This window comes from Macrosteles quadrilineatus, unplaced genomic scaffold (assembly GCF_028750875.1).
Source record: "Macrosteles quadrilineatus isolate MER2022 unplaced genomic scaffold, UCM_ALF_1.0 Scaffold_2__2_contigs__length_208266976, whole genome shotgun sequence".
NCBI lineage: Eukaryota > Metazoa > Arthropoda > Insecta > Hemiptera > Cicadellidae > Macrosteles > Macrosteles quadrilineatus.
In genome coordinates, this window is record NW_026542595.1 from 65,711,436 (window position 1) to 65,736,152 (window position 24,717).

A 24,717-nucleotide genomic window follows, 5' to 3' on the forward strand; every position below is an offset into this window, starting at 1 on the left:
TATGTAGCTAGAATTCCATCTAGTGCTAACTTCTTGTTTGACTTTTAGAGTAGTTAAGTTCATTTGGGTCTGTACTTCTTTCAATTTGTCTGCTGCCAAATTGCTACTTTTGAAGTAAGCTACAATTTTTTTGCACTTCTTCAGTGACTCTTTGAAACCATCATTTGATTCGATCGCATCTGTAACACACAGATTTAATGTGTGTCCGACACAAGGTATATGGGTCTTTTTTAAGATGTCTATAACAGCCTTTTTTACGTTTGACCCATTGTCAGTGATAATGGCTGTTACCTTTTGTGAAATATTCCATGCATCCAAAATGCTCTGGACGCCTGCTGCTATGGCATCTGCTGTATGACTGCCGGGGAGTTCTTTAGTATCAAGAACAACATTTTCTATTTCGCTGTTATAAATGAAATGACATGTGACAGTTAAATATGACTTGTTAGAGTCCGATGACCATATGTCTGTCGTTATCCCGACATTTTCAGTTTGGTTCAACATATTTGTAATTTTCTGAGTAATTTCATCGCAAATTTCTGGGATTAGTTTGTTGGTTAGGGTCTTTCGTGATGGTAATGTATAGTTTGGCTGAAGTTTTTCCGTGTATTCCCTAAAGCCTACGTTCTCTACAACAGATAGAGGTTGCAGGTCTTTCCCTACCATTTTTACAAGAGCCCTATCAATAGAACGCTTTTCTTGATCTGTAAAAGTCATGGTTCTTGTAGTTAATTTCAGCTGTCTACAACGTTTTTTGGGCGGACAATTGACGCTGGATAGGTCAGTGGTGTGTATGTCAGTAGTAGAAGTACTCTTACCGGTGGTTTGCGAGTTGTCAAAGTTAGATGCACTCGTACCAGCCCCAGCGGTTGATGTAGATGGCATAACCTCTGCAGGGTCGTCCACATTTCTTTCTTCCGGAGAAACGCCAAAACTTTCAACACACAACGAAGTAGGGTGCTTGCTCCTTAAGTGTAAGCGCATATTGCTGGTGTTGTTAACACATTTTAGCTTTTTCCTGCATAATTTACACAAGACAGTTTCTTTGTCAAGTCTATCAAAATGTTCCCACACTATTGACCGTTTTGGAGCCATTTTACATGCAAATTAATCATACATCACACACTCACACTCTAACACGTAAAATTTTTATTAATAAAAAACTAAAAAAACTTAAATAGTAACACGCGATGTAGCGACTTATAAACAAAAATAATGTTTAGCTTAGGTCCTGTATTAAACGCAACTGCGGAGTGCGAATGCAAAGGCTGCTGGCAATCAAGTAACAACCTGTCATAACATGAAAAACATTGTTTAAGTTATATGATTTGGTGGGGGAAACTAGTCGACTAGTTTGTTCGACTAGACTAATCGATGTTTGAAAGTAGTCGACTAGTCACTAGTCGATAGGGCAAACTAGTCGATAGTCGCATCACTACTTACTATAGCAGTATGTTTTCTGTAGTACCAACCTAACAAAATCACAGCGACACACTTTCTTTTTCTTTTACGCCAGTGGCATTTTACAAGAGAGTTACGAGAGTGCTCGCTGTACGAGAGAATAAATGTTTAGTGGATGTGCCCACTTCCACCATGGATGTGCCGGGGATTGAGATGAACCGTCTCTCCGGCACCGAAGTCCGAGACGCTAACCACTAGGCTAGCAACACAACTTTTTGACAGACTTCTGCCAAGACAGTACCTACTACCTCCAGTTAGAATTATAGCTCAGTGGTACCAAGCGATTCGGAATTTAATAAGGAATTCAAATATAGGCCTATATACATATAACTCAATCTAAAATTCCCGATGAGAGGTCCTCATTCGCTTTCCATTCCACATCTTATGTAAATAGTCAAAGCAATGCAAAATTACAGCTCGGATAAAAGAACAGTCAGTCCGTCCAAAAACAAAAAAATAACCCAACTGTTTCATAGTGCGTCATCTACGTACTAGCATCGATACTCCCTAATGGAGTATGTTTAATCTATGGTACTATATTCTAGTATATAATATATACTATAATCTATGATATAGTATATACTATACTATATTATAGTAATCGGAATTCGAAAAGAAAACATTATTAATTTGAGCTTATGGAAATGGCAACTGGCAACACTGTTCAGGCAGACGGTTCTGGTTACTGGTTGTTCGTACTAACTATTATTGTTTTAATGTTTTACTCAGTTCATTCGGTTCGGTTTATCTGTATCAAATCTCCAATGCTATCACCATCTTATAATTTTCTTACTAACTAGGCTAGAGCAGAGCTAGCGCTTAGCACTTTCAGTTCTGTCTCAGTTATTAGTCTTTTTCATTGAATAGGCGAGTCAATGTCAGAAGGCTATAGTACTTCTGTGATGGTTTACTTCATGGCAGGATGACAATATTGTGTTCAGCATTTAACAACATAGGAATATGAAGGTAAACTTTATTATTGCCTACTCAGATTTAAAGCTAAATTATGCTTGTTCTACGGATCTTAAACGACCATACTTGGTTGTTAGGCACGACATATTTATCTGCCTTAGTAGGCTAGATATATATACCGTAGGCCTAGGCATAAGCTAAGTTTAGGTAACTTTTTCTAAAGTATGCTAAACTTAGGCCTAAGTAATTTTATGCTTTTCATCTTCAACTTAAGGTTTGTCCTAAAAGACAACTTGGTATGGTATGGTCGCCAAAAAAAGTAGGCCTAAGATTATGTAAAGGACCTAAGTATTAAGTATGTTTTTGTTTACATAAGTAACTACCTACGGCTATTACCGTACGATCTTGTGGTAAGACCTGGAACCGGGACCGATTTACTTTTTCGTTTTGATGTCCCCAGAGGCCAAAAACACCATCCGTTCAATTCATAGGCCTACTGTAAATTTATTATAATAGACCTAGGCCTATGTACAACTTATGTGTCCATTAGCATGGTAACTCCAGCAAAAATCATCCAATTTTGATGAAATTTGGTACAAACATGTTAACCTATGTTCATTCGAAGAGTTTGCAAACCAGCATTAACTTAGACTAGGCCTATAGGATCATGAGGGATAAAAATTGATTTTTACTCTCAAATTCAACGTCAACTACATTATGCTACACAGGTAGGTAGGCCTACATTGGGATTAGAATGGAAAACGTAGTTGGGTATTGCAGGGCCGGATCTAGACAATTTTTGAGTGGGGGCAAACTAAAATTTGCCGCCCCTCCCCCCCTTCACCCACAACAAAAAATCCCTCACAAATTAAACAAAAATGGAATAGGTAAAGTGGAATAGGTAGATATAACGAATTCCTTGATATAACGAATTTTTTTTAATCCCCTAGAACTCTCCATAAGACACAATGTATATTTTACCTCTACATAACGAACAAACTATAACAACGACCTTGATTTAACGAATTTTTCGTGATTTCGGCTAAAATAAGACACCTCAATATAACAAATTTATCATTGTCAGAACCTCTACATTGCGAATTTAACCTCTGCATAACGAATTGTCTACGTCTTTCCCTCGATATAACAAATCCCCCACCCAATTATTGTTTTGGGAAAATCTGTTACTTTGTCAAATGAAATGGAAAGGTCACGTCATCGCTTGCGCTAACATTCGTCTGCTCCGTTTTACATCTTTGTCTGCTGTCTCTGCGCGCGCTATATGTTGCAACTGCAACTGAGAACTGATTTCATTCACTGAGGACTGATGACGACGTAATGTTTAGTATGCTGTGATTGGGCGATATGGGATAACTATGGTGAATTGTAAAATTTTTTTGATAAAGAAAAACCTAAGAAAGAATATAAAAACAAAACCAAAGAGAAAGAATAACAACATCGCTATTTTAACATTCCTTTTACGAGTATTTTTACTATCCTTAAGTTGGCTATGATTATACACTTTTATAATGACTTATCTAATAATTTATTGTTTTCAATATGATTTGTTTCAACTAGCATTAGCAACACCAATGCTATAGTTAATGATTATTATTGACATTCCTCTGTTGTGATAAATCAGTATTGTACTGTAAGTAGCCTACCGGCCTATCGCGAGCAGTAGCTTACAAAACTTTCTACTGTTTTGTTTTGTTCTTTACATAATTTATGACTACGCAATACAGTGTTTGGGTAGGTTTTAGGAGGGTTAGAACTAGCTGTGATTTTAAACTTATAGTTTTTAACCTGTACCAAGGTCAATGCCATTGTCATGATTGCGCAATATTCAAGATCCCTCCCCTTTATTATGCCGGATAATTTAGGTTCTACTGTACAATGTAAACACTGTACTGTAAAGTATTGTAGCCCATGCTACTTTTATTGTACTGTATTTTAATGAGGTCAAGTCCCGACCTATATTGATCGACGCTGGTTCTGAACCTCGACTTAGCGAAATTCCTGCAAACCTAACCTCTATATAACGAACCACGGCAGTGAGGCAGGGCGGCATGGCGCCTTGACTGGGATGGCGATCAGCTGAAATTGTAAACAAACTTTGCTGTGTACTAACTATGCTATTAGGGCTCTCAGTGTTTTCTACTCCGTTGCAATTTATATTGATTTCTATTGTAAAATTATTGTTTGTTTATTACGTTATGCAGTTTTGAAATTACTTAATTGACGTTCCTTATGACGTTCGGCTCATTAAAAACTTTTACAAACTGTATTAAACAAATTTTCTGCAACCAGAAATTTGCCGCCCCTCAACCCTGCCGCCCGGGGCAACCGCCCCCTCTGCCCCCCCCTTGTTCCGGCCCTGGGGTATTGTACTATTAGGCGGAGCCACAGAAAACATACTACTATAACCCAGAATGCGAACTGCATGGTAAAAAGCATTAGGTGTTTTGAGAGAGCTTTGCCCGCCAAATCGTAGGCAGCGCCACCAGCGTTGCCATGCACTCAGCATAGCAACGCTGGTGGCGCTGCCTACCAATTGACAGGCAAAGCTCTCTCAAAACACTTTTAAAATGCTTTTTACCATGCGGTTGGCATTCTGTGTTATAGTAGTATGTTTTCTGTGGCGGAGCATAGACCAAAGAGAAGTGATTGGTAAAGACTTCACACATTTCTTGAGGACCCTCCACTTTTGCATGATTTGGGTAGGTGGCACTTTTAGAGAGTGATCTAATGAGACCCCAATATAGGAGTTTGTATTCTTCCTGATTTCAGCTTCAATAACTTTTGTAAACTTCCCAACACATTCACATAGCTTAAATTGATGAAACTTCCCAGATGGCTTTGATTGATTGATTTAGAAGGGGCGGACCATGTCCTGATGCACGTCAGCCGCAGATGGGCGTTTTGTGCTCTCAACTTGGCGCATCAGACCTCGTCAAACCTGAGTAGCTTGATAAACTGCTGCATCTTATCTATGAGCTGCTCCTGGGGAAGGTGTCTACCCTGTGTCATTGTTCCAAGAGTGTTCATTGTCCCTTACCTCGTTTAGAGCTGTGCAGTTATAGAGTAGATGATCTGCTGTCTCCTCGTACTGCCCACATTTCTTACACGCAGTGTCTCCATAATAGATCCTCAAGTGATGTAGGTGCATTTTCAGGGAGCCATGGCCTGTGACCATTCCTGTGATGTGTTCCTTAAACCTGTTGTTTATAGGTTTAATATCCGTTCACACAATACACGTAATCAGTTCCTAATAGACGTGCCTTATCGTAGGTTAAGTAAATGTAAAAATAGTTACCATGTTACCTCATTAAGATTATTTAATAAGCTTACCATCAATGCCAAAGAATTGGACCTTAAGTCATTTAAAAAAAGAACTCAGGATTGGTTACTTTTAAATCCTTTTTATGACATAAAAGAATATTTTAAGGTTGACGAAGTTAACTTTTAATGTCCTCACATTTCCACATTCTTCTTTTTATTTGTAAGCATATATATTAGTATAGCCTATTATGACTTGTTTTTAGGCTTGTTTTGTTTTGCCTAAAAATATGCTGTTTATGTAATAGCTGAATTTTCTTGACTTTTGTCTATTGCATTTATTGTAAATGTTGAAGGACAATAAAACGTTTCTGATTTCTGTTCTGTGTGTGTGTTGCCTCGTGTCTAATCGTAGAGCATTAGAGGCGACCATCTGGGAAGGGGAGAAGAGAAAGTGAGCTCGCTTACCTTAAAATGTTGAAGCCTAATTCATCTTTCAATGTGTTCCTCCTGAGCCCATGACACGACTTAGTGACATGCATACCCATGATAAATTCCACAGAAAGGCTGAGCTTCCCACAAAATCTGAGGCAGACAAAATGTTTGCTAACTTGTCAGCCACCATCTTGTTCTCTTCTATTCCTGAATGTCCAGAAACCCAAAAGAGTGTTAGGTACTGTGTTGCCTGCCAAGTGCTCATACTGCAGTGAGGCAGTCCACCTTAGACTTGAATTCGCAGGAGGCGAGCGCCTTGAGGGCATCCTGGCTGTCTGTGAAAACGGAAATGTTCATGTCCCTGAAGCCCAGCCTCGGGTTCTCCCTGGCACACTCCATTATCGGAGTTATTTTTGCCTGGAACACAGTTGGATGTGTTCCCATGGGAAGACATAAGTCCACCCCATTCTGCTCTCTGTGAATTCCAGTCCACGTCCCACTTCTTTCCTTTGAACCATCAGTATACTATTCAAGGTCACCATGTGGAAGAGGATTCCCTCCCGACACCTACTCATCCCTGGATGGAAGAAGGATGGTGAATGGCCTGGCAAAGAAGAATCCAATCGGCATGTGGTCCGAAGGTATCTGAGAGTGACCTCGGTATCCTCCAGCATCCAACCAAAGGTTTTCACACTGGAGTCTGTAGGCAGTCTTCGTCTCAGTGACCTTAACATGAAAGTCAATTGGAGTTAAATTTGAGAAGTCAGTCCCACGTGGCTCCTGGACAGCTGCTAATTGGGCCTGTGATGATGAGGCAAGCGAGTCAATTATCAATTATTAATTTAGTTGGGGATGCCACTATGTGCGTATTTTAACTCAATATGAGTTTAGGATGAGTGGCGCGATCTTGTAGTCTTGTTAGTGACAAACAGCCAGTGCATGAGCCCCGCCTTGAGCCCCCAGGTCCCTCCCACCATTCGGCTATATGCCATGAGTGGTCATCTCAGTCAATGACCTTTTGGAGTTGTGGTCACCATTGCAGCTGTTGGTCCAATACCACTCCCAGGTACTTCCCCTGACTCTGCAGTGCAATCATCGAGCCTTGCAGTCTCAAAGATGCGATGCCATTTAGATCCCGCCGCCTGGTTAGAAGGTGATTAAATATTTGTTTAACTAAATTTTTTTAAAGAAACTGAAACTCTAAACTAAAGTTAATAATCAATGGTTATGCCTTCAAACATTACCTTCCTTTCAAAATTATCTTTCTTTCAACACAGAAATCATGAATATCAGTCGAGCGGTTGATTTAGAATCTTGAAATAAAAAAACCCTGTCACGTTTTAATGAATAAGATTGGTTCTTTTAACATGCAGAACAGTTTGGCGTTTGGCGACAATGGATGTGAGTACACCACGAGTACCTACCTACCTTAAAATACCTCTCAAAACATTCAAATAATTAACTCAGCATTGATCTGACCCTTTACAGTATATGGAAATATGTAGGCCTACGGTATTAAGATGTATTGTATGTGGAAAGTTGTATATAGATGTGTGGTGGATGTATTATTAATAACATTATTTCTGAAGATAAAAATAAAATTACATTACTTCAATGTAGTGATTGGGACAGACACTTAAAGTAAACTTAGGGATATATTGCATCCTGTTCCTCCATCACCTATAAGCTAACTAAAGATAACATTAGGAATGTAACAAAAAAGTGCAACTGTGTTGAGTGTGAATTTTTATATACACTTAAAAAGAAAAATGTAGGTAATTTATCGTTTCAGAATTGACTCCTGTTGCGCCCACACGTATCAAAAGTAGCTTTCTCACTAATGCAGAATTACTCAGGCAAGTAATTAACCTATTTATTAGTTCTCAGGTAAGTTCCCACTGGTCTTGATTATATTGTCCTAGAGATCCATAATTTCAGATTGACTGTTTGGTAGCTTATGTGGGTAAATAGTTAGCAGAGGTTAATGGACACACAATTTGTCATGTAAAAGTATGATGTTCAGGTACAAACTATTAAAGGTGTGAGAACCTGAGATTTTTTATCGAGCCAAGATGTTTTCAGAATGTGATATAGGGCCATATATTAAGTTTATTAATATATATATATATATATATACATATCTATATATATAATACGCTAAGCCGATTTTTGTGAACAGAACTCCTCTCTCATTTTTGGACCGAATCTAAATATTTAATTGGAAACTTTGTCTCCACTAATTTGAGAGAACGGCTGGGCGTAAAAACTTGGTAGAGGTGTCCAAAGAAAGGTCTTGGTCTGTAGATGAGTTATCAAAAGAAAAATGAAGTAAATTCGCTTAGGGCTCTGCCCCAGAAGCCTTTAAAGATCCCTCCACAGATTTGTTTACATTTTGGCCATGTGGATAATACTTTTTAATGAAACAGCTGTTAATTTTAAAATTGTATTTTAAACAACACACATCTATTGGGAGTTACTAAATAGTCCAAAAGAAGTATTTGCAATGTTATTTTCTGATTTTAAAATAGATTTTCTTCTGTATCATATCATGTTTTGTAATGTAACGTTCCATTACGGAATGAAATCGGTGATAAATCTTATTATAACAGCAACTTTTGAAATGATTTTTTATTGAATTATCGTATAACTATTGAACGGGTTGTGTCTGCATTTTATACCACTTTTGCCTATATCATTCAAGACAGATGATCATAGGATCGTGAGGTTATTGTCATACATGCTTTCAATCGTTGGAAAAATCTTCGATTGTGTAATAGAATACAAAATAATACATGTGCAGAAGGGCACGATGCCCATTTGAGCCGAGTCCATATTTTGTTAAATTATTAGTGGTTTACAGAAACTGGACAAAACGTTTTACATTATTTATGTAGAAATATGTGCATAATTTAGAAATTTAAGCTGGAAAACTGCAATATACTGCAGACTTTTTAGAGAGGTTACTTTTATGTATTCATTCAGCTTAGTGAAAGCATAATATAGATATGTAAACAAATAAGAATCTAAACTCTTAGAGAGCCTTTGAATGTCATTAGACTAACGAAATGGGTTGTGCATGTTTACTAGCGCTACTATGCAACAAAAACCATTTAATTTATCTCTAAAATATATATTCTTTTAAAGTGCACTGAGCAGCAGTCTAAAAAATCTATGTAACTTACCCATATAATATTGTTACAAAATGCTCAAACTCGCATCGTGACATTTATAATTCGGCTTATATTTCTCCAACAGAAAGTTCATCTGCAGAATATTTGATTGTACTCTTACCGTTTCTAAAAACATCCAAACACAGAAACCTTGCCTAAAATAATACCTTTATTGACAAATTATTTGCAGTGGCCTATATTACCGACCGTGGCCCACTGGGTTGGTAACATTATTGAAAATGACAAGACATTTTGGCTGTTAAAATGGCCCAATGAGTAAATACTATTTAAGCAGCTACTGTCATGACAGAAAGGTCATTTTCCTTTTAAACTAGATCACATCATCCTTTATATGATACGTTTATTAACAACGCATGTAAACGTCAATACTTACGTAACAGCCAATTTACATTATTTTTTGTTTTTCTGAAATGCCACATTACTATGTCATTCGCATTATTTGTTGCCAATGAAGCTGCACGACCATATAAATGAGGAGGCCACTAACAGTTCAAGAATAAAAGCCAACTTCACTTCAAGTATATTCCACTATACCTAACATTCCGTAGAGAGATTATATTGCCAACTTTATGCAACTGATAAGGCTGAAACAACTAACTGACATCCCCCATGTCAAGGAATTCCAGCCTTAACAGTAACCCCATAACCAATTTATCAAAACTGTGCTAGAGGGTTATTCATTGGCACATAAGTACGATATGAACTGACGTGACGTGACAAGGGAAAAATCAAACTTACACTGTAACGGATATACCTCCCCTTGAAGTTAGAACGAGTCTTTCCAACAAACAGATATTCTTCAATAAAATCATAGACCAATCTGCATTACACTGATGAAATCACGGAAGTGTGTAGCTACAAAAGATCCACCAATATGATTTTAATACTAATTAAAGGTCCTTCCAAAGGAAGAGATACTAGATAGCATACTAACAACTCCGATGACGTACAGTATGGGAAATATTTTATTCATTGAATGATCAACTCTTTTTGGTAACTAACGCAATTAATATATTGTTTTTACAATTATTACTCTTTAAATAATGCTAAATGCTCAAAATATGTATGATTTCACTCAATTTATCGCAGTTAGATGAATTAAGCGTAAGCATTGAAAGTAACAATGCTACCACCTAGTATATATTATTAACTTAGTCACAAATCTTCTTTCAAAAAGCAAAATAGACTATGGCAAAGTTAAATATATTTTTTATGTTTCTGGGAAACTTCTATTTGAGCTGCTGTAATGGAGGCATAAACATATTAATTAATAATATAAACATATCATAAAACATCTAATACAGTAGAACCTTGATAACAAGACTCTTATGGAGATTATTAAATAACACTTGTTATCAAGGTTTACAGTAATACATGATTGGGGAGAAATAAAATTCAAGTGGGAATTTGAAAACACATTTTATTATCAAGGGTGACATGTGTACGATGGTCTTGTTATTTATGTTCAAAATCAAATCAATCTTTATTGTCACAAAACGTTTATACTTAGCATAGCTACAAAACAGGTGACTACAACAGGCTTTTTTTGCCAGCTTGTCCTCACTCTCGTTGCCGCCAATGCCTACATGGCCTGGGACCCAGCCGAGAGTTACAGAGTTCCGTGATGCAAGTCTGCAGAGGGTGTTGAAACACTCCCAGACAAGTTTTGAGTTGACTTAATTTGAGTCAAGAGCTTTGAGAGCAGCCTGACAATCAGATAAAATCATGGCTATAATCCGTCATCATAATAATGTTGTGCTCATATCCCGCAGTTGCGGTAGTATCATTGTCTTCTGTTATCAAATCGCCTTCTGTTCGTCTTCTGTTCTGGCCAAATCGTACATACATCTTTTGTGATCACCAAATATCACAATTGTTTACTCCAATCACAGCCAAATTCTGGAAATCTCTTGTGGTCTTGTGGACATCATTGTTGTCTTCCACAATCACAGCAAATTGTAAACATCACACACAATCTGCAAAACCTCATTATTCCCTCCTGCGATCATGGCAATATTCTGAATATCTTTTGCAATCACAGAAACATTTTTGTTGTCTCCTGTAATCACTTAAAAAATCCCAGGCACTGCCCATGGTCGAGTAGACAGCATCGTCATCTCCCACGTCCTGCGATCACGGTCCACGGAACTTTGTATTGTTGTCGCAAAGGTGTGTATTTTTTACAAACACATACTGTGATAGCGATAATATCACGATCAAGTAAAAATTAAGCCGAGCTTGGTTATCTGACTAAGTGCTCTATTTTTCGAGCTGTTATGCCAATCTTGCCTTGGCTCAATAATCGAGCTGCTTGCGCACCTCAATAAAAAAATAAACAAGATCTTTAACCAGTTATTGCCTGAAGCTATTATAATGAATTTACATTACCAGTTTACCCGTTTTTGTTCTTGTGGGGAGAGTTACATATACTTCCACGACATATCTCAGGTCTGTTTAGGATGAGGATGGTCATCATTACAAACTGTCACTATTTTGGCTCTTCACACCTAGCATACTGTGATACAAGAGGTAGAACATTAAATCCTGTCCAATTATGCATATTTGCTTTGTAGTTTCTCCTTAATTATTGGAAACAAGCCTATGCTCTTTAAGTGGAGTGGTAACAAAAAATATTTAAAAATTTGGTTTTAGTTTTTTTGCGTTATGTTTTGGATTAGAATCTTCTCTATTTAAAATTATCTAACTCATTATTAGTGTGGATAAGAATAAACTATCGCAATAAAAATTACTGACTGAAACATTACACAGCATTTTAGGGCTCCACCACAACCAAGCAGGGCTCACCTTAGTAATATATTCATTGATTTTCCCAACAGTTTTTTTACTTACATACCACATTTCTCAAGCAGTAATAGAGAAATATTTTTGAAATTTTCCAATGTTAGTCAACCTAAAAAATATTTTTAAGTTTAGTTTAACCGGACTACACTCGGCAAAAATTACAGCTCTTTAACCCTTTCAGTGCTAGGCCAATAATTTGTATTTCGTAAGGCTTTTTTGTTTTCCTTTCAATTCCATTACCTGTTGTTGAATTTTAACCGTAATGTTGTCACTATTTTATTAATTAGGCTAATTTTGAATAACAAGACAATAAAAAAATATATAACAAAGATTAATCCCGGTATTTGTAGTAAACATTAAATAAAACTTAGTTTTTGTTGTAATTTGGTTTTCCTATAAATTTTTATGTTCTGATAGCATTGTTTGAAACCAGAAACTCATAAAATCAAAAGACATATAGTTTACAATGTGATATTGAATTTAACTTTGATTTAGTTGGACGAGGTTATTGTAATATAGCCATTCTAGGGAAAATAATGTTTTGCAGCAAAGTTTTAGAAACACATTTATGATCACTGTTGTGTTTCAACTGAAAAATATCATCTAAATAGTCCGTGACTAACTAGTGCTGCTACCTAGTAACGCATTGAACAACCATCTGTAGCGCTATCTGTTCGCAATCGGTGGCGTCAGCTTAAATAACGGTTTTGACTCCTCAGTCTTCAAGCACAGATAGCCGAGAAGGCTAGGGCGTGTGTCACTTGGCCAGTGGCATTCGTCTGCTTGGGTTCGATTCCCGTCCTGTGTGGCAAATAGTTGGTGACCTGTGTGTTTGTAGCGATATACTACAACCACTGGGGCATATTGAGGTGTTCATAATCCTTGGTTTAGACATACACCTCGAAATCATCGGATTGGGCAAATCTTTTAGCTAAGTGGTTGTTAGTGTATCCTATGAACATGCAGGTCACCAATGGCCGTTTTGCTAATTTTTGTTAAAATAACCTTCCTCTCTATATCCCTTAGAGATTTTTTAAAACAAACGATATATCGTTTCATAGCACTGAAAGGATTAACCGGGAAATTGTTATCAGCACATCAGTTTAACCGTTCTAGATCGGCAGGAAGTGAACGGTACTGAAACTACTGTTCTCATGTGAATGATTTAAAACCAGTGTCTAAATACAATGCTCTCCTAAATTTAAGTCAAATACTGTATAAGCTAACAGCATGCATTCAAACGGTGCGTTTTAACGAGTTTTTTGGGGACATTGGTTTAACCGGAAAAACTGTTATCTGGACTGGCCTCGGTCCCGAGGAGTCCGGATAAGAGGGAGTCTACTGTATAGAAAATAAATAAAAATAAAATCATTTAGTGAGGCCTATGTTACTCTAAAATATCTCTACTAAAAAGGATTTCCTTCAAGCATAAAAAAACTATGACTTATTTTACATGGTTTTGAGAAAAATTACATTTGGTTAACGTTAACCAGTAGGAGTGGTCAGATCCCTTAATTCAGTTCTTTGCAAGAACTCCTGATCCATTTAAAGTTTCCATGGAAAAAAAGGTTCTCAAATTTGCATTCTTCCAAGTGCTCTACAAGTGCTCTACTCCAAGTGCTTCCAAGTTATCAGTGTAGAGAAAATGTAATCCAATGCATTGCAATAGCATTAGCAATAATTTCAGTATTATTTAAAGTATAACCCTTACATGTCTATCGGCAGTATGATCAGTGTTCAGAACTCAGACTCTTAGGTCAGATAATGTTTTCAAACTGTTTTTGTTTAAAAAACATTGTAGATTTTTTATTTGTTTATCATGAATAGACCTAAATGAATAAATTCAATTCAATTGGGGGTTTAATTCATTTGTCATCTCTTTACAGATCTAAGTTTGAAGTGTTGTGATTGCGATTCTACTTTTACCTCTGCAACCAAACTTCTTCAACACTTTGCTGAACATGTTCTACAAGAGCGCAAATCCAGATTCAAAGAGACATTTGCCAGCAGGAGTAAAAATAAGAAAAAGGATGAAGTGAGGACTAGTCAAGGGGAGTCAAGTTCTGAGTGTAGTCAGACATTGTCAGCCTCAGACAGCAGCGAGTCGCGGGAGTCTGTGTCACCTCAGCCCTGCAAACTAGCCAAGTTTGATTTGCAAAAACGACTGGAAAATTGTGTAAGTAATTTAACTACCAACAACGATACCAATGTTAGCATTAAGCAAGAAGAAGACGAATGTGATATCTCCAACAGTACACCCGATACTAAAGCTTCAGACGACTACAGTCCTCTTAAGTATTGTATGATTACCATGGAAGAAAATGACAAGAAGTCAGTAAATACCAATCCAAAAAAAATAGCTAGTCGAAAACAGCCTTCACCAAAGAAAATCGAAAGGAAATCTGAAGGATTTAGGAAGTTGGCTCCGAAACCTAAAGGTCTGGTTTCTCCAGAACCTGCTGTTATTTCTTCTGGTAAGAAGAAGTATGCTTGTCACCTATGTACCAAAGTTTTCGGGTGGTCCACAGATTTGAAACGTCACATTTTAGTCCACACGGGAGAAAGACCTTTCAAGTGCAAAACTTGTCATGCCACCTTTACTCGCAACTTTCTATTACAGAAGCATCAGTCAAAAGTACACCCTTGTAAACCCAAAGAGACAGTGGTCAAACCTGAAATCGTAGAGATACAAAACTATGTTGAAAATGAAAATAATAATGAAGAGGTCAAAGTTGAAGTAGATCCTCTCAAAGAGGAACCAATGGACAGCAATGAATATGAGGATGATGAAGACGATGATAGGTTGATCATCACTGAAGACATAGAAGAAAAGCCTTCGCTGACTACGAGCTCTGATGATACCAAATGGCATTTATTCCCTACAAATGCTGATTATCGATGTTCTGATGTGAAACAATCTGAAATATACAGCATTGCTCCTGTTAAAGTTTAGTAGTATGTCAACTATAACCTAAAGGCCTAAACTAGGTGTGTTTTGTCATCACCAAGTGATGCTTCGTCACATCTTCGATTTTTAACTAGCTGGTGTATTAAAAAGCCAATGATAGATTTCAATGCATATTTAAATTTATTTTAATTTGATTTTGTTGTAGATAAAACCGCATTTTCCTTTAATTGATTATCAATCTCCTCTAGATACTTTTAATCTTCATTAACTAAAACTTAATATTATTTACTTTTTTTTATCCTAAACGTAGTAGAAACTTTTTGAACATCCAAATTATCATATTAGAGACAAAATTAAAGTTGACTATTTCATCAATATTTAAATTGAACTTCTTATCACACAATTTATGCATCATATTAGTTTTCTATTAATTCCATGTCTATATCTGATTACTTTTCTCTTGGCTATTTTCATTGGTTTTATCTTAAGACTTAAAAAAAAGTTATGAATCTTAAATGTTAATTCAAAGTCAAATTCTTAAAAATACTTTTCACCTTTACCAAACTGTGATCAATATTGTGAGTTTAACAGCCATTCTAACAACATAGATTAATGCTGAATTACTTGCTTACATGTTTGTACCAGCTGACAGTTTTAGTAAATGTTTATGTCCAGTTATGCTTGAATGCATCGATGCCTTTTCTCCTTATTTAAGAGTTTTTACTGAATTTCAAAACTATTATGACAAAACAGAACGACACATTTGAAAACTATTGTTTTTACTTAGATTTAATACTGTTAAAATTAGAGTTAACATTTAGTTTAAATCAATACACTCAAGTGTTACACCGAAACAAGTTTCAGGTACTAATCAAAACACAGTAGCCTACTAAGCAAGACAATAACATAAACCAATACCGGCAGTAGCTATTACATTACTGTAGTGCAATGGTCTCATAATGTCATCACTCAATTAATAATCCTACATGCTAAAAATACTTTTTAATTCAAATATATACCATAAATTGGTACATCCAACAGTAATGTTTGATCAAGCCCAAATATTGTAAAGGGTGTTGGGCTTTTTCCTCCTGTGCCAAACCAAAGTCAACAGAGTTAGGCCTAATAGTCTATACAGTTTTTACAAAATTTGTGTTTTAAAATTTAGATGAGTAAGGTTATTTTTGTATTGTTGTTAAAATTCATAATATTCATTATTGTTACTTGAGTTATTTTTATCACTGCTTGAGTAATCTCTTTTATAGTCTTATAGTTTGTTGAAAAAAAATGTCACAACAGTATTTCAAACCACAGTATTTAAAGTTATTAATTTTGTTCTTACCACCAAATAATGGATTTTTCTAATGTGTCATATTATAATTCAATTTTTGCCTAAAAAATCTAAGTATGCAACTTCTTAGGGCTTCCACAAAGGTAACACAAATCTAAGATTAAAAGTACCATTCCAAAAGATATTTTGTAAAACATTAAGCTTTACTGAATTTAAAAATATCTTGTACATTAGAGTCTCGATCATCCAATCTTCGGTTATCTGACCCTCCCTACAGACAATTGATAATTGTGTGGTATGACTGCACCAAAGCAGGCCCAACGCCCCCTGCAGGCCCCTGTCTTGTATTCAGAAGGCTTCAGACACTTGCACTTGATTGTTGTGCTGCATACCTTACAGTTCATCAACACCTCATACCTCCATAACATTCTAATACCCCTCACTTAGTCACTTCATCAACTTTGGATACTGGAAGTAGACACCATTTTGCATGCCTCAAATCACATTGCTTATAGTCCGTCCGTTTGGCTATGATATCCAGCGTTGAAGGACCTTCTCGGAACTCAACTCACCCTCTCGACCTGCTCGTCGGGCTGGCCGGAGACAAACAGTGGCTCACCCACAGAACTGTAACTTTTTTTTTTTTTAGTTAAAATAAATTTTGAGTTCTACATGAAATTCCAAAAATAATGAGCCCAAACACAATGTGGATACTTAATATCTACGATCTGAAAGTATTACAATTACTCTGTATCGTCAAGAGCTTTGTCTGACTTTCAGATCGTAGATATTAAGTATCTACATTGTGTTTGAACCCTATTATTTTTGGAATTTCATGTAGGGTAGAACTCAAATATACAAAGAACAATTTGTTTTAACTTAAAATAAAAGTTACAGATATGTGGGACTGTGACAGTAGGTAGGTAAACTTTTTATCAACGGCCACTCTGACGAGCGGGTCTGAAGGGTGAGTCGAGGTCCGAGAAGGTTCCTAATCCCCTGGGTATCATAGCCAAATAGCTCATGCCCGCGGTTAGTATGTAAGGGCTTGCGAGGTAGTTGTGCCCTGTCATTCGCAATATAACAACGATAAGGCTAGTTATATTGTGTTTACTTTTGGTTGTTAATAAAATTACCTGCGTAGTAAAGTCAAAACGTAAACCTTACATTAAATACAAAAAGTTTAACTTTTACTTACATACACATTTATATTTTCAAGGTTAAGTTTTAAAAGTTATACAAGTTTAGTTATAAAAAAGTTAGAATTCACCACTTCTCCTTTCATTTTAGAGAAAAATTAATTATTAAAAAACCACAAAATATTACAAATCATTCATGAAATTAAAAACATAAACATGCCTGTAAACAATCCTACTTTGACAGTTCTCATTGCGTAGTGCTTAATTCAAATTAGCTGTTTCATAAATGCAAAAAAACAGTAGTGCTGCACCCTGTTGGTAAATCTTATAACTTTTTAATGCTTTTGCATATCATAGAACCAACTTTTTAGTTGAAACACAGCTGACTAAATTCTTTAATTCCCATTAAATATGAATACTCATAAGGTTAATATGGGGAGCTAAAGAGCCACTGGGGCGGAGCCCGAAAGGATTTTTGAGATAAGAATATGCCTATATGTTAATCGGGAAAGTAAGCTATCATCATGCTAAATTTCAGCCCAATCCGTCCAGTAGTTAAAGCGTGATTGAACTTAAAACAAACAAACAAATAAACAAACAAACACACAAACTTTCACATTTATAATATTAGTAAGATGTAACTACAAACATTTACTACTCTAAACACTCAACACTTTTACATGACTATTTTTCCTTCTTTTTTTGACAACTTCATCATCAAAGTATTTTTAGGGATACATCACTTTATGTACATGGTCATTAAATGGTTTAGTTTACTTTGTTTAAGTGTTGACCTATTGACTTAATCCGCTTAAGAGCTAAAAACAATCGTTCTGCAGAGCAGTTCGTCATTGGAGGGGTTATGTAAAAATCCTCATGGCCACTTCCAGTTTTCACTAGCCAACTGATATGTTTCTCACCAGATTGAACAAAAGAAACTGACATTTTTTGTGAGTAATACAAAAATTACATAAAAATTTAAATATAAAAAAAGATAAGGCGGAACAAGTAAAGTCGTCACAGTTATATCTTGAGCTGTGGCCTACTTCATTACTAGGAGGAGTAAGCTCACCCGCTCATTCAATGGTAGGCGTGTGACATTGTCCTACCCATATGATAAACATAGCCCCACTCACACCTTCCCCCCACACCATTCACCCGAGGTATTGCGCACATCACAGCGCTGGTCAGACACAGCCACCTCTATAGACAACGTAGTCTGAGTGATGCGACTGACGAGTGTGGTGACGATCACCAAAACTGTTATTACATGTTAATATATTTTAATTTAAAATATTGAAAGTGAAATAATATACTGTTTTCAAGTAAAAAGTGACAATAGTCCTTACTATATTTTTTTAATGTAAACAATTACAAATTAAATGCCGAATTCACTGTGGAAAAATACATCTTACTAATTCCCTTGTTTGTATAAGGTATAATAAGGCACCAAATCATTTTCTTAACGAATAAAAAATTGGAGTGCGGACTGAAAAATTAAAACTAGATGTAAAATGCAGTTGTCTGCTTGCATTATTGAGCGGAGCTAGCATATTAATCCAATACTTTTCTAAACTTAATGGTAGGCCTACATCTGTTTCTCGTAAATGAGATTAAATACTTGTAGTATCCAATGTTAATAATATATTTGGTTCACATAAATGGAATGACTATTTGCAGCATCCAAAGTCAATGGTACGCCTGGTTCACTTGTTTTACTGTACTTATTAATGTGCCCGTAGCCCTGGCTGCTCTTTCCTGACACTTTTGAAGTGGAATGGTTACCGTTCCGTTTTCCGCCTAGATGACTTGAAATGTAAAACATTGGTAATAAATTCTTTGGTCTATGTATCTTTTGGTTACATGATGGGAGGCTTTATTATTACTTTCAGCACTCAACACTGATATAAACTGTAACACAACAAAGTACAATCTTGAAAACTATGAATAGCGTTAAGCTTAGATGTTGAAACAGTCAATGATTGTTTGAACCAAATAAGTGGATAGACATACGGAGTAGTACAAAACGGATAGTACAATGTACCACGTGCGCTGAACAACCTCCCCACCCCGAGTCAGCGGCTGCTGTTCAAATTATAACCGTTGTCGTAGCTCCAGATATAACGCCGCCACTGTAGCGACGTAATGCAAGCAGTGGCAGTAATGAGTCATGAGTGGGAAACGAGAGTGTGGAGGATTCTACTTTTACGCGATTAAAATTAACCAATATATTTCTATTGATTGCGCTCCGAATAAAACAAAAAACTATTGCGAAAAATGGAGGAAACAAAAAAGTATTGAGACTCTACAGTACAGTTTGTCTAAATTAAATATCTTATCACAGCATTTTTATTGTTTTTATTGACTTTTTGGATTTTTTATTGAATACTGTATTACCTATTTAATGGCAGTTCAGTATAATATTGTAGTAAAATTTCAATATAGCCTCACTGAATAAAAATTCTACCTTTTAAAAACATTTTCAGCAGTTTGAATAGATGAGATAGAGATATTGAATAGAGAATAAAGTTTTGGTTGGTAACTTTTGTATTTATGATATGTTATGTAAACTAGACAATAATTCATAGGTACTAGTTGGATTCTTTATTGGAATCATGTTGATTTTTGTGTTTTCAGAGATGAATGCTTATTAAGGATTTGGCTTAGCGTTAATGTGAAGTTTTCAGATATCAGCTTTGTTTTATACAGTGCAAGAAGGGGTGAAAATATTGCAGAAACGTTTGTTATGTGTTATATAACTGCCCCTAACAAAGCTATTTTATAAAAATATTATTGTTAAAATACATGTGCAATCGATTATAGTCTAGTCATATAATGTATTTTGTATATAGTTGCTAAAAGTATCCTTGTTTGAAAGTATACTTTTTTTTTACTCGTTTTACTATTTAGTAAGCAGATAGATATTAAAATAAACAAATGTATTGTTTATCCTTCAAACTGACTTTGGCATAGGTTTCACTAGTACATATTTTCTTGTAGTTTTGAATCTGAACAGAAATAATATTACAATTTAAACTTGTTTTGTGACAATAATGAAATGAGCTCTATACCAACATTAAAAAAGGGATGTATTTTATTAAAATGTTTGTATTTACTATTTTTTTAAATGTATACAACAATCTTTCCTAAAACTTAAAACAGACAGCAGGACATTTTGCATCCTGATTGGGAGCCATAAATCTTACAATTCATCAGATTAATTTGGCACATCCCCTCACACACTACCTGAAAATACAGCTCTTTCCATAAGTACTGGCCCAAGGTGTAAGCGTACGGAGGTGTCCAATCTTTGGGGGGTAGTGTAGCTGAAGCCACTCATTCTCCTCTTACAATATTAGACCCTAGTTACGCCTATGTTTTGGTCCGTTGTTCCTGATTAGTGACTAAAAGTAACAAAGACAGCCCTACATAAAGGCGAACAAGGCGGTGCCTGGGTATGTACAGCTGTATGTAAGCTATGAAGATAGGCCCGCTATTGTGCTTCGCCTTGGGCCCTGCAATCTCTAGGGCAGCCACTGAAAAGTATAACCAAATGATAAGCTTTAAAATATTAACAACTTATTCATGTTACCTTTTAATTTATTACCTACTTAATTAGTTTCATCAAAATGTATTTTGATTGTATTACATCTACTTAATAAATTTTAGAATACTTATATTACTTAATATCCCACATGTATTATTTATTAAATTGTGTGTGTTTAATTATTTGAATCGGTTTGACAGTTGTACCATTGACTATTGTACTGATATTTTAGAAAGAAAAAAAGTCAACAATAATATTAAAGAGTCCTAAAAATATTTATTCCAGATTAATTCAGTACAGATGGTTCTTTCCTATTGAAAACAATAAATTAAGATTTTATTGTTCTTATAGATTTCTTAGTAGTAAAAATTTGTACTTAGTGATGTGTGATATTGCCTGTATTATTAAAAGTTATTTATTTATACCTCAAATTATTTTATTAGCATTTAATGGATTTGTGTGTTTGACAATAATAAAAATACTGGATGGTCTATATATATTTATAGTTAAATATGAATACTGTATTTATAAATCCTAAATTGTTTTAAAGCTTTAGTTGTAAAGAGACTAAAGAGGTTACAGTATATACAGTCTATTTCTATTGTGGTTTTTGTATGCTTTTGTGTCAAGAGAAAGTGGTTTGTGCACTACGTGTTTGCCAGAAGTATTTTGTACATTGATTAGTTGTAAGGAACTATCCACATATGGGTTTTGTTACTATCTAATGTTAACCTGTTGATAGGGTGACTGAAACAGTAAATGACCATTTTGGCCATAAACTAGATTTGGAAAAATTTCTTTACATTTTTTTAAAAACTTAAGTTTTTTGACAGATTACAAAATGTAGCCACACTATAATCAGAATTCGACCACCTATGTCCGGCACTCTACAAATTGTATTTTTCAACCCTCTTTTTAAACATAATACATTATGTTTTATTATTGGGAGGTGCAGGAGAATACAGGCTAGACGTTTAAACTATTCTCTACATTGTAGTGTTTTATCCTATTTTCCCATGTTAGATTCAAGTAGAAACTCAAGCTTAAACGGTCATGGTGCACTCACCCTAGAAAGTATTATTAATTCATAACCTAGTAACGAAAGCTTCAGAGTTTATCATTGTCAGGAGTAAGGTTGCCATTTTTTGCTGAGCTAAAACCTGAGTGTAAACCTGTCAAAAGTGGGAGAAGGTAGAAAGGAGATCAGGCTTTCCAATTATATTATAAGCAAATACATAAAATCTAGTCTGAATTATGCCACAAATTTTACACCCATTGTGAATTTGTTCTAACTAAAGTAATATAATATTTAATAACTTCCATTGACACCTGCAAATATTAGAAGATATTTTTCCTTCCAAGAAATGTTACTGTCCAGAGGGTTATTTTCTTGTAGCAACCCTACTCAGGCTTGAGCTGTTAACAAATCTTGGGGTTTGATGGTAACCACTGTCCACTTGGCTTCCATGTCTTATAACAATAATCCCAAGGGAACCAAAGTAGTCATAAGAAGTAATTTTGTGAAATGTTTGTGATTCCTTAAATAATGTGTTAACAGTGCCATATTAGGAACTGTCAGATTCCTTCCACATCCAAGTTTCTTACCCAAAGTAGGCCCATTTTCAATTTTCTAATGTTTTTCAGCCCCATATAAAACTTACTCTGTTCAGTTCATGGCAGGGAACAATATTAAATTTACTTTTTCACAAAAGTGTTTCTGGTCTTAAGTTTACATGACATTTTTACAGTCACTGTACCTTTTTCATCACATTTTCCCTCTTATCCCTTACCAAATGTTGATACTGTATTGATTAGGTCTAGGATGTTGATCAAGACATAAACAGATATGATTCTAGAACATTATTTGTTACCTTGTTTTACTCTGTAAGGGGGTTACACTAAAACCAAATGTATTTTTTAAGGTAGAGTAAATGTAACAATCAATAAAAAGTGTAAATATATTTACATTTACTTATTAAATTAGTTTTAGATACATTATTGTTACTTAATTTATATTGGTTACTTACTTATGTGTACTGCAGCCTGGTTTTACACAAAACCTTTGTTATGTGTTATTTTGCTATATTTGTTATTTTTAGATGTGGTTATGCTTTTTATTTTGATTGCACTAAATATTTCTTCTAACGTTCATTATAGCTTTGGTTTATAATTTAATTTATACTAAATCTTGTATGCAAACAGACTAGTGTAATTCCCAGTAATTATGCAGTAGAAGTAATGCAATGTAAGAGTACATGATTATTGAATTAATTATTCACAATGGATTACATTCCACTTTTATTCACAGGAATTTCAGTTGTTCTGTTCCATTAAGTGAACTGATTGTTTTAAATTAGAAATATGTAGGAATGTTTTAGAGGTGTCAAAACACAATCACTGCCTGACATTCAAAATACTTTTTTTAATTGCAAATCAAAGCAGCTAAAAACAGGCTCAATCAAATTTCTCTTTTAATGCACCTTATCTTCTTTGTGTACAGGCTTACTAATCTTTTGTCTCAAAAATGAATAAGTTCTACTTTAAAAAATGTAGTTTTTGCTTTGTGTGGTGCTTTGTTAAAACTTTGCTTTGATTTATATTTTTGACAATTTCTAAATATAAATCCTATAATTATTTTAACCAGGATTATTATCCACTCACGTTATGTGTAAACTTTCCAAAAAGATTTGTGTGCCTCCCTAGTCATCAAACTGTAGGTTTTTTCTAAGATTTGACTATTAGGTTATCCATTATATATGTTTAATACAATAATAAATGTGTCCTATCTGTAACTTATGACAATACGATTTGTGAAACAAGAGTATGTTTGTTGATTCTGTACAATGAGTGAAATAAATATTCATATTGATCAATTTGTGAACATTTGGAATTTTTATTTTCTTCCTAGTTGATGAATCGCAATTGTGTTCACAATCTAGATTACTGTCATTGTAGATGGATTGAGGCCAGATTCTTAAGATTCTGACTACTGTTTGAATAGTGTTAATGATAAAATGCGGCTGGTCCAGCGAAGTGTAGGATTTCTGTGCTAGAGTCTCAGATTGATGTAATAATACTGGAGCTAACCTTAACTGAATGGCAAACAAAAAAGTATAGATCTCTCAGGAACTTCACCTGTAGGTACGCCTATTGGAGAAATTTTAACTCATAGCCTATGAGACCTATCCAATTTCTTTCATAACCTGTGTTTCACAACACGTTTAATACATGACTAGATGTACAACATACCCATTATAATCAAAACTACCCAGGATTGTTTTGATTGTAACCAGGTAAATGAAACATTTACAAGAGGTTCTACCCTTGAATTCACGGGGATACAATTTAGAAGCTATCATTAAAAAAATAACATCAATCAAAACAAGTTTTTTTTTTAATCTGAATTTTCTATTGTTTTATGGGAAAATCACAATTAAAAATAAAAAAACTGAAAAAAAAACGCCTGGAGATACCATGGATTAGTTCATCACAATCGGACCACAGATGTTGTCTATAGCCTGTACACATCCACACATATAGACACAAACAGACTAGACATCACTTCTAAAGCCACTTTTTGGGCTTAGATGAAACTAGTTTGAGATCCACTCAAACTAGACAATTTTAACGAAAACAATACTTTCTCCGTATACTATTGTATAGGGGGAGGGAAAGTAATAGTCCTATGGATATGGGTAAGAATTACTAAAACCCTGAAGGACAATACTCAACTACTGTGCGTGTTTGTCTTG

At 35.2% G+C, this 24,717-nt stretch overlaps 1 protein-coding gene across 1 annotated transcript; it reads left to right on the plus strand.

Annotated features, from left to right (window-relative positions):
- Positions 1–2,137: 2,137 nt before the first annotated feature.
- LOC128985529 (zinc finger protein 732-like) lies at positions 2,138–23,846 on the plus strand. Its single transcript, XM_054405115.1, has 3 exons — positions 2,138–2,427; positions 7,880–7,943; positions 13,967–23,846. Exons 2-3 carry the CDS (start codon positions 7,928–7,930, stop codon positions 15,031–15,033), a joined length of 1,083 nt encoding a protein of 360 aa, XP_054261090.1. The 5' UTR covers positions 2,138–2,427; positions 7,880–7,927; the 3' UTR covers positions 15,034–23,846.
- Positions 23,847–24,717: the final 871 nt, after the last annotated feature.